We start from the raw sequence: 19,906 nt of genomic DNA on the forward strand, positions 1-19,906 counted from the left end.
ACAAATTTTACTAGAATTAGAATTAAATGAAAACACTAATTCCCTACAATTAGATTAGTTCTCAAATATTGAATCAATTTCCAACTATTCCATTAATCAATTCATTGTTTGCAGTTACTTTTTTCATAAAAATGTGCAAGATTTTCTATTTTTCCTTAGTCATCTACTGTATGACAGGAAACCATAGACTGCTGATCCAGGCAAAACAAGACATTTCAAGATGTCACCTTGTTTCCATGTTTCACAATTTTCTGACATTTTATAAACCAAACACATTGATTTATCAAGAAAATAAAAATAAATAGATAAACAGATGATAAAAACCAGTAGTTAGTTGCAGCCCTATTACACACAGAGGTTGATGTGTCTGGTTTTTGAGTCAAATTGAGATCATTCAATCACATTCAGGGACTTTTAACAACTATGCAACTCATTTTTGGTTGAATGAATCTCTTAAATGCTGTATTTCTTCAGTTATAGAGTATGTAATGTTAGAGACAGTCAACCATCAGATCAGTAAGCCCTTTTCACAAGTTTAACAGTGTACTCTGAGACTACTTAGCCTCTTCAGCTAGCATTACTGATACAGAGCTCCACAGAGACGTGCAGTTTGTCATGTGATGAAACATTATTTTTGGTGATAGAATAGTAGGCCGTGTAAAGAACTACTGACAGAGTCTGTGAATTTGATTTGTGTATTCAGGAGGAAGCCAGAAAGGTCAAAGAAAGGTTGGTGTGACAGAAACAATCCTGTGTGGCTAAAAGATTTCTCTGCAGCCACTGTTGCTGTCAGTGGTTGTTCTGCTCTTAGAGCATGAGGAGGCCAAACAGTAGGGAGTTGAGTTTAATATTCATGTCATTTGAATGCCTGGTTTCTGTTCCTAAGACACTATATAAACTGCATGTTAAAGAGATACTGCACATTTGTTTTGAGCTGTAAACTAAATTATATGGCTGTACTCTGATGAAAAACGTGACACTACATTTATAAAAATCCGCATTTCATGAAATTTGTATAAATGGTAGAACAATAACACTCGCCTCTCATTTTCAAATATATGCTGATTGAGAGTTTTAGCGAGTCTGTGCAGTAGAATTGGGCAGTTGGCCCCTTCTGCTGCCCCACCGCCTGACAGAGGTTTGAGAGTGGCTGTCACAGCTGTCAATCATGATGTCACATCTACTTTTTATAGTGTCAAATAAATAATCAAAAAGACATGTATCAGAAAAAATGAGCACTTGAAAAAATATCAGCGTGATAAGAACGACCTAAAATGACTCGTGTCCCATCCGCTAACATAGAGGGGTTGGGAACCACCATGGGGTGATGTTTTTTATCTTCACTTGTGGGGCGCTTGTCATGATGTCCATGTTAATCTGCCTTCACTGGTCCTGTCTGAACTGAATATGTCCAATGTGGAGGAGCGAGAACTGCAGAGCTGGAGCTTGGACAGGTTCCCCCCTCAGCTCATTTTTTAGCAATTTAAAAACATCATGCAGTGGGTGGAGTAGGCTCAGACCTAGGGGTGCAGTTACACTTTAATAATTCAGTACATGTTATGCTAATTAATTGGTTTGGAAATTACCATTTTACATCTCAATGCGAAAGATTTTCTTTCTTTTTTTTGCATCTCACACTCTTTCACAATCACTTCCTAAAAAAGCTACACTGTAATAGCCTCCAGTTTGTTATTATGTCTGGACAAACATGAGTGTATATTAAGTCATATTTCAAGGATAATTCTGGTATAATTTTATTTTTTATCATTATCAACCAATTAAAAGACTAATAACAATGAATTTATTCAACTAAAAGAACTACTTGTGTTGCCAAAACCTGACATAGATTATGATGTACAACTAGGGCTGGGCAATATGGACAAAATCAAGTATTCCAATATTTTTGACCAAATACCTCGATATCGATATTGCAACAATAATGTAGAGATGACTCTTGATGCTTTCACAAAATATTTGCACAATTACATTTTTGATAAATAATCATCAGTAATGTGGATATAATGACAAAGTGGGTAAAAAGTAAATAAGAGAACAGCTAGCACAGTCTGTTAAGTTCAGAAAATTACATACTTTACAGTAGTGCAGCATTTAAAACCAGGAAAAGACAATGCTGGTGACATATCACAATATTACTATATTCAAAATCTAAGACAATATCTCATATCACTATATCGATATAATATCGATATATTGTCCAACCCTATGTACAACTTTTTAATTTTGCCCAAGCACACATTCAAAACACAAAAAGAGCCATACTGATACACTGACATATTGCTTCATTACAATGAACACTGGCAGTGTAATTGCTGGTACCAATAGGTCAGTTATCAGATCAAAGACTATTTTGACAGATGACATTAAACTTCATTAGATCATTTTTAACTCAGCAACAGGCTTTAAGGCCAAACAGGAAAATATAACCGAGCTGTCAGTTTATCTAACATTCACAACAACTTTCAGTCCAACAAACAGCATTAATTATTGTGTATGAAGCTAACTGCAGTCCAAATATTGGTGGCATCAATTATCTGCTGCAGGGCCTTGAGTTTTAAACTGTAGCCTGTAGCCATAACAATGCATTAATGGTGAGGTCGGAATATTAAACGGCTTTGATGGCAAAGTCACATGCCGGCTCCTAAATCTGCAAACAACAACATTAAGAGGAAGAAAAAGCTAAATGTAGTAAATCTGATATCCTACACAAAACCATATCAAATCATCAAGAATTGCAACAATGAACTAAAATGACTCTTTTTACCTTCTGCGCTTCAGCTTATATTTCACATTACAAGATGAAGGCAAAAGTCAAGACTGCCCAGCTGTTTAGCTTAAGCTGAGATAGCGTCAAGTCATCAAAGCCTGCAGTCAATAACAACCTGGAGGATGTGACCTAAAGTCAAGTCTCCTCTGCAGTCCTTCTACTATACCGTAACCTTTTAAAGTCAAGTGAAGAATTCACATGACGTCAAAGTCAGGGTCATCTCTGGCGAAGTGAGAGTCAAAATAAATAGCCTAACCTTATGATAGCAAGCACGCGATCGACCCTGACTAATGAAATTAGATCTATATGGTAGGAAAAAAAGCATTTGAAGGATTGTGACGAGTTAAACCCCCTCCTGCTTATTAAGCTGTTTAACTGTTGGTGATGCTGCTTGAGCTGTGTACTGTTTTGGTTGCTGTAGGATGTGACATTTCTCACTGATGTCAGTAGGAAGATTACCCTGAGGGAATAATGCCATAGATGTTATACTTGAGACACTGTGGATGCACAGTTCACATGAAGCCACCACAGTAAGCCCACACAGTCACTGAGTCAACTGTGATGTCCCCCAAAACTGCAGAAGAAAAATCTGCAATATAGCAGGGCTACAACTAACAATTATGTTTGTTGTTGATTCATCTGCTTGTCCACCAGTCCACGAAAGGTCACAAGATGGTGAAAAATTGTCATCGTCTCCCCGAGTCTGAGGTTTAAATGTCTTGTTTTATCCTACCAACAATTTAAAACCTAAATATATTCAGTTTACAATTATATACAAGAGAGTAAATCCTGCATGTATGGCTTTTTTTTTTGCTTGAGGAACAGTTGCATCTTAATGTTACAGATGGAGATAGAGTATCATGACATGTTATCAGTCCACTGACTGCATTAGTCTAACACTGGGAGAATCCTCCCATCTGAATCAACACAGCCTCTACTGTATAAGAAAAGCCTGATATGGCAGGCATATGATAATTACATTATTAGGCGTAGCAAATAATAATGTAATCCGTGCGTGTCAATTTGACAGTGTTGTCAGCCACACTTCCTCCTTTGTTCAAAGACAACAAACTTGTCTGTTCTCTGCTGCCCAGTCTGCCCCCCTTTTTTAACAATACAAAATGCAATTAAGGTAAGGCAATAAACTTGAAGGAACATGTAAAACTTGAATTGTAAGCCTTGCCAGGCAACGATGAGACACAAAGAAGAGACAGCATTGGACTCTCAGAGGAAGAGAAAGAGAGCATCCCTGTTTATTCTCCTCACCTGCAACCTGCAACCAAAAAGGTGTCAGAGTATTTTTCCACGCTCCACTAACAGCTCCGACAACTCTGCGTGGTCAAAATTGATTACCAAATCTGTATTATGTGTAAACACAGCTGAAAGGTATCACTAATTAACAATGCCGCCTCTGATTTGATTGTTTTTCATGTTTATTATCACCTAGGAGTAGGTAATGTGCAAAACATATTGTGAAATACTGTAATTAAAAAAAGTGTTATAGACATGTTTAGCTAAGGAAATATCACACTGGATATGTTGGAAGTTACACATCGCAGACTGCTATCTAAGGGGAACATCAAACTACCGCCTTCAGATGGGATTCTCAATGATTTAAGAAATCCTTTTGGAGGAGCATTAGTAAGGGATTTTTAGTCTTTCAAACTATAAAACTGTACAATAGTCAAAACAATTACAGGGACACATGATCAGATCATAATGACTGATATACTGTTCAGCTCTATTATCATATGTCACTCAAAACGAGAGCAATCACCCAAATGTGAAATCATTTTAATGTGCTCTTTAAAAAAAAAAGAGGCAAAATAAGATTCATTTATGCAAGCTACAGTAGAAATTAAGTGGATCTGTTTGCATGACTAAACTTCATCTTATCATCGCATTAAGCACTGTATCTCATTATGACACTGCTGTTACAATAAGTCTGAATAAAGTTCAAAGGACTTACTGAAATGTGTATCATGTGTATTAGAGAAAGAAAAAGTACCCAAGATGATCTGAGATTTCACAACATGAACCTGAACCTCGACATGTATGTAGCAGATGAGAAAATAAGGCATGTTTCATTCCCAAAGCAGAGCACATTACATTATCATTAAACAGGCTGTCCAAGTGCACCTTTCAGGCAAGCCGTACAGTGTTGTTAAAGCACTTCTGGATGACAGCTGGGACATCACATGAGAAAATGAACTGACTCTGATCAATTTCATATCTGTTGAATGACGAGCAGCACAGCAAGACTGGGAATTTGGACTGAAACGCAGCTACCACAGATCTACTAATTAACACCGGCATTAAAACAAACCCAAAAAAACAACCATAACCTTAAAAAATAAGCAGTAAATGCGGAAAATGACATGTCAGTGAGATGTGTACGGTTGTCAAGTATGTAAAGTCACCTGAACTGAAGTCAGTCTCGACGGTACAGCTCGTCTGTCAGCCTGTCTCCGTGCTGCCGCTGATGCCGGCCGGCGAACCGGGGCAGTGATTGCTAACACCACCTAGCTTACGTGCTAACGTCAATTACAGCAACAAAACAACAAGCTTTTTTTATAGTTTGACACACTTACTGCGACATATGACACACACTGTCAAGGCACCTTTATCCGTCAACAATTAGATAGCCGTTATTTTTCCGGGTGGCGAGCGACTTTATAATGTAATACGAGCAATGAAGTCGTCTGCAACAATGTACTGTATGTATGTCAACCTACTTTTAGCTGGAGCTAGCTAGCTAACGTGCAGCATTAGATAATAATGTGGGTCACCGGGCCTTTGGCCAGTCTCTGTCACCAAACAAACCGAAGCAAAACTGTTCCGTTTGCAGCTTCGCGACTGTCAATATATTCAGACTAACAGGCTGTAGATACATGATATGCAAACACAGAGCGGTAGAAATGTTACACTTACCCCGAGCAGGCTGCCCTTTCATCGGGATATCCCTGCACCCGGTGGCGCTGCTGACGGTGGACTGCGCAGGGCTGAGGCAGGCTGACTGGAGCCGGACCGGAGCTGGAGCCAAGAGGCCCCACACACACCTCCAGATAACACACACGCCCGCTGAGGGAGCTGATCAACACCCAGGTTTTAGTTAAATTAGATGGATTGGACACCCCCTCTCCACAGGTAACCCAGTTATGTGCTGAATAGTTGTTGTTTGTTTGTTTTGTTTTTTTGTTGATTATTTAGTTGTTACAGTAGCCTAACTAAAATGTGTCATATTAAAATGAATTAATTGTTGGAAAAGCAACAGTGAAGGCTAGTCCATTGCTTATGTTTTAAACCCTTATTTTAGTTCGTTTTGAACACTAAAAACATCACCTTGTCTAAGGATTTAGTCATTTTTCTAACATATGTCTATTGTAATTACCACACATTGTTGCAGGAAAAACAACTCGGCCAAGACAAACTTTTAGCACAAAGAATAGAAGCAACGATAAATGTGAAGTTTTTCTTCTTTTAAGCAGAGAAATATGGTTTAGTTTTATCTGATTGGTGAATCCCCATCTCCGGCGTGGTGCTCATCACCATGGCAACAGCCTAAATCGCAAAGGGTGCAACACCATTTTGGAGCCACAGCGAAGGAGTCAATGAGCTAGTGGCGCTGTTTCGACCTTTAGACAGGGACAAAGATTAGAGGATGAATTTGTGTGTATGACTACGTATAATACACCTTCCTTATTTTAGTGGCCTACATTAGCCACAATTAGCTCATTTATTCTTTCCCTTAGTCATGAGGCAGGTGTCCTGGCAAAATAATTTGCATGCATCTAGTGTGTGAATTCAACACAGTCTCTCCTGCAAGACGGCCATGTCTACTTAAACATGCAGATTTTATGTCATGCATCAGAGTGTCCACAAAACAATTTATAGGAAAGAAAAAAGAGAAAATTACAGAATGTCCATATATTTCTTTTGGGTATAGTAATAAAAGCTGTCTTGAAATTTTAGGTCTGAGAGTGATTATTATATGACTTAATATCCACATATACTCATTGTTCTGGAGGGATGCCAATTTGCCTTTATTGACTGGAGCAGGGGTCTGTTTTTTAATCTGGCCAGAGGTTCTGTGAAATTTTACACAGGACCCAATGTTATTCTAAAAATCTGCCTCGGAAACTTGTTAAAATTTACTGTGAAAACACACTTTTATTGTTGTTTGTGATGAAGTTATTATTGGCTGGAAATGCAACGACATTGAGAACACCACCAAAAGCCAAAAGTGGAGTGTGTGTTTCCCTGTGCTGCAGTTTAATCTTTAATTGAACTACTGTCATGGTATAGTAATACTGAAAGTACCTTTACCTTTCTGTATCTGTTTTAAACTTTGTTTATATCTGTCATCTTTGAAAGCAAAAGACATTAGAGTTAAATTTAGATGTCAGACTGAGGTCAGAATTATAAAATAAAATGCACATAGGATGACATATTTGCATCTTTATTTTTTTTGCAACAACTCAGTGATTATTTAAGTGGTAGGAAGACTTCAATTGGTTGATAATGGCGACATCTACTGTTGATAACAGTGGTTACACATTCAGGTTTTCAGGTTTGTTATATTTCTTCTGACAAAAAAATGCATTTCAGAAAATGATTTTATTGCAAGAAGAAAATGAATGAGTGAATTCAGAAAAAAATAGCTTATTATTACTCCCTAACAACATCTTCCATTAAAAAGACATTAGTGCTCTTTTTAATTCATCTGATTATTTTTTGAAGAGGGGCTCTCACAGGTGTGGGAATTGCAGTTTATTTACTCGTGAATCATTATCGCTCATGTAAATCTAATCAAAACATTCATGCTGTTCTTTCATGAGTCTATGACTTTCTCTGTTGCCAGCTTTCCTTGTTTGGTTTGTTTTTCTCATTTCATTCAAAATGATGGCAGGATAATAAACATAATGTCTTTATCTGATTTAAACATTGTATATTTTGTCTTGATTCCTTTTATGTTTTAAAGTAGTAATTTGTTTATTTGGACCATGTACATTGTTAAATATGACCATTTTATGTACTGTACTAGAGTAAGCTTATAGCTTATCCATCTGCAGTCCCTTCAGTAGGTCAATATTAAGACATATAAAAGCACAAAGTAAAATAAAAAACAAAAAACCACAGGACACATACATGGAAATACATATTTATGTAAAGCACTTTTAATTGCCTTGTTGGAATGTGCTATACAAATAAACTTGCCTTGCTTTAAACCATTAAAATGAATTGTGATAACAGATGGAGCACTTAGAGGTATCAATTAGATTTAAAACACTGCACTTTGGACATATTCAGAGTGCTTATATTTAACAATAAGATTTCCCTTTGAGTATAACATTTTATGTTGAATAAATTATTTCATGGTTTAAATGTGGTGTTTTTAAGACTGTGTGTGCATTCATTAATGTGCAAACTTTTTTCATGCTTTTTCCAGAATTATATTCATAATACACATTGCATGTAGAATCAAACTTGCACGGCCACACCTAATCACATTATAGCAGTTTTAATGCAAATGATACACATATAACACAAAATAAAATCTGGACAAATGAACAGTATTTTAATGGTATTCTTTGTGTACATTCAAACATCACTATACAGCAGTGGCAGAGGGCTGTGGTCGACATCTGGATCACTCAGTCATAGTGCAGCGGCTCGGGGTCTGTGTTGTCTCTGTACACTAAGCCTCAGAGGTGGAGACTGGCACACATTGATACACAGGATTAGATGATGACGAATACACACGCACACACACAACTGACGTAACTCCATCATAATGAGAGAGTTTCAACAGTGTGTGTTGCAATTAAGCTTTTAAATGTCACTGTAACATGTCTAATAAGACTGTAACCATAGGCTTGACGTGACAAAAAATATCTTGAGAATTTACCTTTAATTTACTCATATTCTAAGGATCTTCTTCCATTTCGTGGCTGCAAGTAAAAAACAGGGTGTTATTGAATTATCATCATATAATCTTGGATATTTTTTCTTTTATTTCATGACTTAAACATGTTCATACTCGATAGAGGAAGTAACCTCTGCTCTGGATTCCCCCAGGTCCCCGGAGTTCAGCCTGCAGAGACACAACAACCACAGCAAAGACTGTCCCTGTATTATTTCCCATTTTCTTAATGTCCACATATATTGATGAGACAGGTATTATTCAGTGTAAAGTTGAAGTTCCTGGATGTCTTCATTACTTCACCTTTTTTTCTATGACTCACCGGCAAAGTCAACAGCACGCACTCAAACAGTCACATCTGGATTTTCCAAAACAAACACTTTACACGTTTTTCACTCACAATTCCTCTGTGTTAGCATTAAGGGGGAAAGTTCACCTGTCAGCTCCACTAATTTTAGACCATAATTACTCTCAGCTTGGGAAAGAACAGCTAATGTAGACTGAGCTCGTACAGGGAGTGAGGATAGTTGCCTGATATTAAGCAGCATTACTGACATGTAAGCTCAGGAAGGGGAAAACATACATTGAAATCAACTACAGAATGTTTCAATATTTGCCACAAATGTGCACGTTTTCCACTGTGCTCGCTGCAATTATAACATTTTCTTCTCATCGGCTCATTCTATATTTTCAGACAAGGTTTCTACTGCAGTTGAGAGATCAGAATACATTCTTAAAGCATTAACTTTGTATGTTTATCACCAGAATATAACAGAAGTCACATAAAATGGCATTTCATGTTAGTTTGCAGCACTGATTACATGAAGTGTGTATTCTGAAAAACAAACAGCTTGGTTTTTCAGTGTCTTTGTTTTACCAATCAGTGCAGTGAGATTATTTTTATAAAGCAACAGAAAAAGAGAGAGCGAGAGATTGAAAGGATAGCTGACATGGGTGGTACATACGTGCGTTGAGAGTCCTCTCTCTCTTCCGGTATGGAGTTGAGAAAGTAGATGCAGGAAAGGTTGCAACACAGGGGTCTGACCAACACACACACACACACACACAAAGACACAGGTAGAGCCAGACACACAAACGTGAATAACAGCTCTAGCGAAAGAGAAGGTACAGAATATGGATAAGTTCAGCGGCAAAGAAGAGAAACATTATTTCCCTCTAGTTAACACACAAGAACATGCGACACGGATATGCAAACATAATACAAATGCTTCCGCGGTGCAGCGATTTATTCATTTATTCACTGCAGGCTGCTTGCATTTTGCATTATTCACATACCAGTGATGGAGGAGCAGAAAACAAATAGGCTTGACATTTCATGTAAGAAATATGTTTTGTTCTTACACATGCAGTATAAAACATGGCAAGTGAATGTGCGTCCTGGGACGTTTTGTTTGGTATGTAGGTTTCAGTGAGCATAAATGCACACAAAGGAAAATGCATGTAAATTGTCATAACTGCGTTTACACTGCTGTACTATAATTACAGCTGCAGAGAGATTCATCAGACACATAAAAATGTCCAAATTGGACAATTTTTTTATCATGAAAATATACTTTATTTTTCAGAATTTAGTAGGCCTTTTTTGCAATCTCTGATCACAACTAATTCACTGTTATTCAATCAGCAATATTACCTCACATACTGTTCACATTCTGACTCATGATTCTCTATTCTCTATACCAATTCACATTCATAAATTCCCTGTCAGTCATCTATACAATCCTTCTGTTTGATTAAAAGACATTCACAATCATTATGTTATGGTCCAGGAGAACATTTTATAGAATATTGTTTGAATGCTGGATTTTTAGATTTTCATATATAATGAGTGTATCAGCTGCACAAAAATCTAAAAATGCATTTTATTTCTATTTTTTTGTAAACTGTGGGCCACGTTAGGAAAAGTCTGACTAAAGGAAATGTGTATAGGGTGATATTACAACTCTCAAATGTGAAAAAGGGTCAAATGTGAACAGTATGTAAGGGTTAAGCAACAAGGCGTCCAAACTGGACGACCACATAGGTTGTTTGACCATGCACTCCAGAACGACCAGTGGCAGGGAGAAGGACAGACAGAGGAGGCAAACATAATCCAAGTTCTCATGCAACCAAGAAATAAAGCTGGCTGTGAAGCCATGCACTCGCCTCCCTACACAAAATGTTGAGAAAAGGCATCTGACATGCAGAGCACACAACATGTGTTTGTGTCTGTATTTGTCTGCATGCATTAGTGCTGGTATGTGTGTGCCTGCATGCATTTTGGTTTGAGGAATAAAGTGTGGAGACTTTACACAACTGGTTTTATTATGTGACATAATAGCTCCAACAGAGTTGAAAAGTATCAAACTTGTGCAATTGCAAGTTAGAAATAGTTATAATACAGTGTGAGCTGCTTTCCAAGGTCAAGCAATGAACTGTAGCAGTGCACATTTATCTCAAAACTTACCACCCTCTCTGACAAGGCAGAATCGTTTGGTCTTGAGTAATGAAATAAAAACTGTGCATACAGTGCACAACATGAACATTTGGGGGGAAAAACCCACTCACACACTCACACACCCTCACGTTCACACACACACAAGCCAACAAAAATGTGTCATTAGGTATAATTTCTCTGTCTCATTAATCTCTATAGGTCTAGTCTATTGTTTACTATAAACAATTCCAAATGAGCTTATTCAAATGATTCATAAGAAACTTGTACTTACCCTTTTACTATTTTCTCGCACTTTCAGCTCCTGCAAAAACAACAAATGTTGACAATGAAAAAAATCTTTGGTATTAATGGTTTAGTATAGATTTAGTCTTTTTTGCAATTAGTAACATATTCTGCTATTGAACTTTTACTTCTGGGAGTGAAGAGAGCACAAAGCATGAGGTACCTTTGACTTCTGAACCAGCATCAAGACACAGAGTTCTCCTAAGACATCAGATGCCTGGAAAATAAATTAAAAAAGAAAAGTGGCTGCTTAAACAAATAATTCAATTTGTAACACATGTTTAAAGAAACAAAGCACACTTTACTCAGAAACTTCTCAACTGACACCGCACTTACCAAAAACTCCAAGTCTGCAGAGAGGTAGGATGAGCACACAGCGTCTATCTGTGGAGCAGCACAAAGGACAGTGGACAGTTATACAGACAGAAGCAATGAAGTGGGAAGAAGAGAATATAACAGCGCTGTTTACCTGGCTGAGTAGCTGCCGCTGATCTGTTGTGGCTTGCTGAAGTTCTGCTGGAGCACCTTTGGTTTCGTATAGGTAAAACACAGTTAATGCAATACAGTTAATACTGAGCATCCTGATGAAAGTACGCTTATATTGACAGATCAGTAATGATGTATGATGATATTATAGAAGCTAAGGTCAGTAGTGTTGTGATGACAAATCGCATCTCCTGTATGACTGTTTTCGGGATGCTCTGCTTCAGCATGATTGCAGTAAATGTCCATTAGCAGGAGTAAAAGCTTCGCTGTAGAACATGGATTTGTCATGCATCACGTTGATGTGTGATTACTGCCTGGCAGAAATCTGGTTTTGAAAATATTTTCAAATCAAAACTACAATTAATCTCAACCCCATAAAACTGTATTTTCACATATCATAATCTGTGTAATCATCATCTAATCATCATCTACATGTAATAAAGTCAACAGCATGCAGCATCACGGTGCCAGAACTGATGTTGTATCCCCATAGTCGTTGCAAAGATCACTTTGACATTATGAGAATACTTCACATGTGCCTGTCAATCACACATTGCAATCACTGGTGACTTTATGTCAGTTGACACCTAAAGTCAAAGGTTGCAATGGTAAATCGAGTTGTTGGCTGAAGATTTTTGCTAAACTGTCTCTAGTAGTTCGGCATTACATCAGAAAAATGACATGAATGGATGGATGGATGGATGGATGGAGGGATGGAAGGATGGATGGATGGATGGATGGATGGATGGATTGATATGATGTATCAAAATTCTTAACTAGTATTCATATGTATAATATTTCATTCATACACATCATTGTTTAAAAGTATATAATAAACAAAAAAATACAAACCACTTATTTCCTATAGAAATTGTAATATAGATAGATAGATAGATAGATAGATAGATAGATAGATAGATAGATAGATAGATAGATAGATAGATAGATAGATAGATAGATAGATAGATAGATAGATAGATAGATAGATAGATAGATAGATAGATCTGCGATAGTTTTTGACTATAAAAAAAAAAGCAAAAGATGAAATAAACAAGATAAAATAAAATGATGTATAACTTACTTTTGCAGACTGGGATGGTTAGGATGAGTAGGGCTGCAAGTGTGATGCTGGCCGTGCTGAGTGGACTCATGGCGCTTCTGCTGAGGCTGGACAGGCTGCTGGAGGCTCCGCGCTGCGCAGGCTGACTTTGGCACTGGAATGTCCTCATCTCCCTCTAGCTGGCCTTTCTTTCTTTCTTTCTTTCTTTCTTTCTTTCTTTCTTTCTTTCTTTCTTTCTTTCTTTCTTTCTTCCTTCTTTACTTTCTTTCTTTCTTTCTTTCTTTCTTTCTTTCTTTCTTTCTTTCTTTCTTTTTGATTCTCTCTGCTTGACTTCTTGCTCTTCTGACAGCTTCCCACTCACTTCAGAGAAATATGAAGGCTGGTGTCACACACCCTCCTCGCGCGCTGACACTTGACTGCGTCAGCGCCGCGCGTAAAAAAAAAAAAAAGTTACGAGATTTGATCAACAGGTTGGCGTCAGGGAGAGAAGAGCTATGAGCGGTGATGAAGTAATATAACATTTATAACAATAAACAGTGAGATCATCCAACTGTTGACCATAAGAAAATTAACTTTATATTTTAGAGAAGCACAAAGTAGCTGTTGTCGTTTTTGCTCAGTCTGTATCTGAGATATACAGTCTGATTCATGTCTGTTATTATGTTAAAGGTGCCGTTTGTTTTGATGCATTGCGTTATATGTAAGGCAAGGCAAGGCAGCTATATTTATATAGCGCATTTCATACACAATAGCAACTCAATGTGCTTTACATAAAACAAACATTTAACAGTGAGAATTGGAAATAAAAAACATAAACACATGCAATTTGAGAAATAAAAATGAAACCCAATAATAGTGAAAACAGAAATTCTAATTTTTTTTCGACCACACGGACAACCACCTAACACTATCTCTTCCATAGAACCGTATCATGTACTCTACCAGATGGCCCTGTACACATTTAGGCTGTCATAGAAAATTCTCCTTATTTTATATGCAGTGAGTATATTCATTTTTCATCAGCTTCCTGTCAGGAAGGCCATTTTGGCACAGACACATGCACTCACCACCTATATTTATTCTATATTTATCTGTTGCTATTGGATCTCATATAAACCACAGTTTTATCATTCATCAATGCACTATAGCCTGTGTCTGTCTATGCTGTTGTGGTCAGTGAATATAGTAAGGTGTTCACATCCACCTTCTCTTCTCACTCAGACTCAAGATTGCCAATATCATACTTTTACTATTATTGTTAAAGTCAGAAGCAAACATGTGACAAAGCATGTGTGCCCACCAATCAAAACCAAACTTAAGGACTTTATGTCTCTAGTAAATCATTTAAAGCCCCCATCCAGTCAAAACGTGTGTTGCTTGTTGTTCCTTGCTTGGATGCCTGAACTTAGCAATGATGTATGTGTTTTCATGTTCATCTGCTCTGTGCTCACTTTAAATCTCAGTCTAAGTCATGCACCTTCGAGCATGATGTGTGACATCACAGCTAATCTGGAGTGAATCATGACCCATTTTATATAAGTAACCCCCCAATGACCTTGATCATCATGGCTTCAATTTTATTTTTAATAACAGGATTCATGCTCTTATTTCAGCATTATTTTGTGTCAGAGTGTACACCTCAAGGCTTTGGAAACTGCAGTTTGCTCCTAAATGCCAGTCCAACAAATCAGCTCAAGCCTGGCGCACATCATCATTAAAGTGTATGAAATAATGACTATAATTGTATGAAATAGCGTGTCTTCAATTTTCAACTTTTGTTCAACTTTTGATAGCACAACACAATATTCATGCATTGATAGCGTTATATACATTTGAATCTACTTCATTATCAGATCTACCCATCACGGCTCATTACAGAATTACCTTTTCTGATAAAACTCAGGTAATGTGTTGGTCTTTGTGAGAAGCTGCATGTGCGAGGGTACATTTCAATTTGATCTGTTTCTGTTTTCCTTAGCAAAAACCCACAATGAATAAAAAAGGAAGTTGGCTTTGCTTTGGTTGTAACTGGCTTTATTATCACAAGAAGGGACTTTGGATTTATTACAGTAAAATGAGGAGAACAGTCTGGGTGAGAAAAGGGAGAAACAGATGTTGCTGGGAAAATTTTGATGATGATTTACTGGATTCAAGTAAATATTCCATATATGGATTTCTTACATGCCCAAAATGACCTGCACTGATTATAAATACAATTTGTTGAAAAGATGTTATCACATCTTGATTCATCACCTAGCATGAAAGTACAGTACTGTATTTAATAACTGTACAAAGGAACGGCTGGAGCAAAAGTCCTGCCTTCATCACAGCTTTGTTTTTTAAGTCTTATGTGTTTGACAGTGTGTGTCTCAACAAATGGAGTGCATCAATAATTGAGTCATTCCATGGAGTCATCATAGGCATCCCCACCCTTGTCATCCTCCTACACTAATCTCTCTCCGTTTTAATCTCCCACTTTTCCTTATTACCACAAATTGTGAACAAAAAGTGGAGGTCAGTGGGTGAGTGTAATGTTCATTGAATTAAAGGAAGGACAAGATTTTTGCAGCTTTGTCACAATGAATAATTATGGCACTTTGAGGAAAAGGGACAGAGTTTGTGATCGTCAAAGCTGATTCAGTAACTAGACCTGAAAGCTTTGAGAAAAGCTCTCACCAACTGGGAGAAGTCCTGAAATGTCATGACCTTTAAAAATGTTTATTTTATTATAAAGTTGACTGGTATTTGCGTGCTCTGGTCTAATTGATTTGTTTGAGTTAAAACCCAAAGGTACTGATGTATCTGACGCACCAGATGGTTTGTTACTCAGAACCATCTGAGAATTCGTCCATGGAAACTGTTCAGAAGATGGATGAACCATCTGTCTATCACCGTCTCACCTGGAGATACGTGAGAATCCTCATAGGATGCTGATTGGTCCGATCCGCCGTAGGTTTGGACACAAACACATAACTAGAAGCCTGATAAGATGGATTCTCATGTGATCTCATTATTTCGTGATCTTGCAACTAAACTGAAGGGAAAATGATACCTTGGAGTTCATAAACTGTTGCACCCTGAAGCCTCAACACAAATTATGGTTGTTATTGTGCTCTAATTCTAAGACAAATTCAAAGGTAGACATGAGAATAAATGAATCTGTCATTTAGTATTTTAACGTGCATGCCAATTTGTGGCTCATTACAGAATTACCTTTTCTGATAAACGCAGGTAATGTGTCAGTCTTGTGTGTAAAGCTGTGTGTGCAAGGGCATAAATACTGCCTGGCACTGATATTTCATTTTTTCGATAAACAAGACGATGCAGTATAAAAACAACCACTCTCCTATTTCTTCAGCATCATTCAGTTATCATTCTTCACTTTGGTGGACCTGCTTTAAAGGAATAGTTGTTTCATGAGACTTTGATGAAAAGATAAGTAGCTCTGTAAGAGTGTAATCAAAACAGGGCCAGAAAATCACGAACACACGTTTGCCTGCCCTGAATGACATCCACACCTCCCACTCTATATGAAAGACATCCTGCATCCTAAAAGATCCATCTCACTCTGCCCATTACCTGTTTAACCCTCTGCCCTCAGGAAGGCACTACAGATCAATCACAGCGAGCACTGTGCTAAAGGACGCTACACTAAAGAACACTACACTAAATGACACTGTACTAAAGAACAGTGCATTAAATGAAACTGCACTAAAGGACACTATACTAAACAACACTGTACTAAAGAACACTGCACTAAAGGACACTATACTAAACAACACTGTACTAAAGAAAACTGTACTAAATGACACTATACTAAACAACACTGCACTAAAGGAAACTGTACTTAAGGACATTGCACTGTGTGTGTGTGTGTGTGTGTGTGTGTGTGTGTGTGTGTGTGTGTGTGTGTGTGTGTGTGTGTGTGTGTGTGTGTGTGTGTGTGTGTGTGTGTGTGTGTTTAAAATCTCTTTCTATTTGAGCTCCACTCAGACAGTACAGCATAAACGTTGTTGTATACCTATACAATGACAATAAACTATTGTATTCTATTTTATTCTATTCTATTCTATATCAGTATAACTCTGTTAGCTAAATATGAAGCTATACTCACAGGTGTATATTTGTTGTCACATGAAGCAGTAGGATCACTGTGAAGAATAATGCACAACAGATTATTTATCTGCATGCATTGACTGATGTTCTTATTTGGAAACAAGAAGAAAGCATGAGCAGGGAGAGTAACCTATTAACAAGTCACATCCTCCAAGACAATTAGTTAACCATATAAAATATGACAAGCTTGAGTCTATTGTTTCCAAATTGTACGCGTATTGTGTTTCCATCTTGCATCAAATGGAAGTTGCTGCCTTTGCCAATGAGTAAAGTTCAGTGACTGTGTGTACTGTGATTCAAATGTGGTTTGAACTCACTGAATCTCTCCTAAGATATGGCTTCATAATTCTACAAATTCTATAAACAATATATATGAAAATATTCTCTTTAGATTACACTCGTAATATCTCATGTTAATATTATGCCACTTAGATTGAGTTGCAAACTAAATTTGAAATTGATGGTTTAATATAGCCTGATAATTTAAAAAAAAAGGAGTATTAAATTGTATGAATCATGCAACTATGTTGTAATCTCAATGTAAAGGAGATCTGTGATCATTTTCACTTTAGAATCTGCTTTGAACTCACAATGCTCTTTATGATTGTATGAACTAACAGATATCCACTTAGACTTTGACTCACATTACATGAGCTGTTGTGCAATTTTAACATATTATGTTATATTGTAAGAATCATTACAATGAGTATCATATTCTACACAAGCACAATCACAATTTCCTGTGTAGGCAGAGTCTGAGAAATGCAATAATAGGATGCAGTAATCAATCCTGTTACCCTCGCTATGATTAATATGACATGTACAGGGTTGAGTATTCACAAAGATCCTTTCATCCCATCTTTTCCATGTTTACAATTCAGTCTAGTTTACCATTCCAGCTTTTCCTGAGACAAGTAACATACCAACAAAGTAAGTAACTCATATAATTATATGAAAAGAATGAATAGCAGCATATATCTTAATGTAGCATGCTAATCTATGCAACATTTTAGGGGAAGTCATTTGGATTCATTCTCTGGGGACCATGAATATCTGCACAAAGAGAGAAAATCCAAGGACTATGACAAGATGTGGGCACCATTTCCTTAAAATGAACACAGTGGAGGATTTTTTTACTTCATTCATTTTTATTTTTATTTTTAAATGTATTTATTTATTTGACTTTTTGATTATTGTCATGTGTATGTTTGACATATACTGTATGTTTAAAGCACAATCAATATTATGTTTTAAAAAATGTTGTGGACCAACTACCTGACTGACAGACTGATTAACTTGGCCATTTGGTTCTGTTCTTGGGTTGATTTTGGGTAGTGATGCTGGCAGTTTATTGAAGTCATATTGATATTTGAATGACATGTTAACTAGTAATAATAATAGAAGATTATCCTTTACAGCCCAACTATTTAGCATTAACCTGCATGCTTTTCTGTCTCAGCAGCCACCCTTTCCTTTTTTTTCTCAGGTAAAAATAACTATCATCCTCCTTAGTGAACAAGTCTGTCTGGCTTGTTAAAGTTTATTCAAGTTGAGGTTATTTGTATTTGGTATTACTAATTTCTTAGCTGTACACATTCCCTAATGTGCAGTCATATTCCCATCAGTCTCACATCACTATCATATCATATCTACCACCCTTATTGTGTTAACCTGCAATAATTTGTCTGCTCCATCCAGGGCCAGTTTAACGCCCCTAAGGGGCCATAGGGCAAAAATGAATAGTGGGCCCCAATTAACATGGAGCTACCAGGTTGGGGCACTTTGCCTTTGCCCCGTTAGTAATCCAACGTTGTCTCTGCAGACTTTTTAGATTCTCCGGTTCACCTGACCTGCACACTTCTGTACTCCACACACCTTCTTGCTGTGTGCTAACCACTGTGCCCCCGTGCCACTTGTGTATATTTAGCCTAGATGTAGGATGGTTATATAGTGCATCACGTTGCTGAAAATCCAGGACTGTAATTCTGAAATAATAAATTATACCTTTTTAGAAAGTAGAACCTGTTGCTCTTCTAGCTGTTGGAACACAAAGTGAAAATATGTTTTATCAAGAGAACAGGAACATTTATTCTGTAAATAAAAGCAAGATGAGGGAGAGGATGAAAGCACTTAGTTGTGAAAGTGAGTCTTTTCATAACGTGTTCAGTGAGTAAGTGAAGAAGCATGGCAGCAAGAGTGAGATTTAGGAGTGAAAGTAACCGGCTGGCCAGTTTGACCACAGTTGGTGAATATATCACAACAGTGGCGACTCCCACTCGTGCCATTGCAAAAATAATGAAAACTCGCAGGTGTATATTTGGGTATGGATAGTGGGGACATGTCCTTACCAAAGTTAAGGAGTTATTGAACTGTCCCTACCAATATTTCTATCAATCTCAAACAATATAACAATATAACAGTATATGGTTTGTTTGTTTTCTTACTCTGAGAGACACTGAGAGAGATGGCAGCAGCATCATAAGCTACTAAAATGTTTGCCCTGTTTTAAAATTAGATTAACTTTAGCAAGAAACCTTTACCATCTGCACAGAGCTAACCATAGTGAGGCAGTATAGAGGCCCTGTTTATACCCGCATTAACATGAGTTTTGGGTGTTCTGATCACAACTGGACAGCTGAGACACATTGCTGTTTACACCTGTCTCTACTAAGAGTCTCACGCTGACCACTTATGTCCAGATTTTGTTGCTGCCTACATCACTTTGGCAAAGATGTCAAAGGGCCCTGCGCACAGTTGTTACATCAGTCAGACAAGAGCCAATTTGTTTTTTTAGTG

At 37.3% G+C, this 19,906-nt stretch overlaps 1 protein-coding gene across 1 annotated transcript; it reads right to left on the reverse strand.

The window, feature by feature from the left end:
- Positions 1-8,700: 8,700 nt before the first annotated feature.
- nmu (neuromedin U) lies at positions 8,701-13,163 on the reverse strand. Its single transcript, XM_062424789.1, has 8 exons — positions 13,016-13,163; positions 11,918-11,973; positions 11,785-11,832; positions 11,612-11,665; positions 11,438-11,467; positions 9,674-9,748; positions 8,826-8,879; positions 8,701-8,736 (listed from the first exon to the last, which is right to left on the reverse strand). Exons 1-8 carry the CDS (start codon positions 13,161-13,163, stop codon positions 8,701-8,703), a joined length of 501 nt encoding a protein of 166 aa, XP_062280773.1.
- Positions 13,164-19,906: the final 6,743 nt, after the last annotated feature.

This window comes from Scomber scombrus, chromosome 8, assembly GCF_963691925.1.
Source record: "Scomber scombrus chromosome 8, fScoSco1.1, whole genome shotgun sequence".
In the NCBI taxonomy this organism is placed as follows: Eukaryota; Metazoa; Chordata; class Actinopteri; order Scombriformes; family Scombridae; genus Scomber; species Scomber scombrus.

Excerpts from the sequence above, each read along its gene's own strand:
- nmu (XM_062424789.1), bottom strand. The coding sequence starts at position 13,163 with ATGAGGACATTCCAGTGCCAAAGTCAGCCTGCGCAGCGCGGAGCCTCC. Across the intron at positions 11,974-13,015 it reads AACCATCCCAGTCTGCAAAA|GTGCTCCAGCAGAACTTCAG; the intron begins GTAAGTTATACA and ends ACGAAACCAAAG. Across the intron at positions 11,833-11,917 it reads AGCGGCAGCTACTCAGCCAG|ATAGACGCTGTGTGCTCATC; the intron begins GTAAACAGCGCT and ends GCTGCTCCACAG.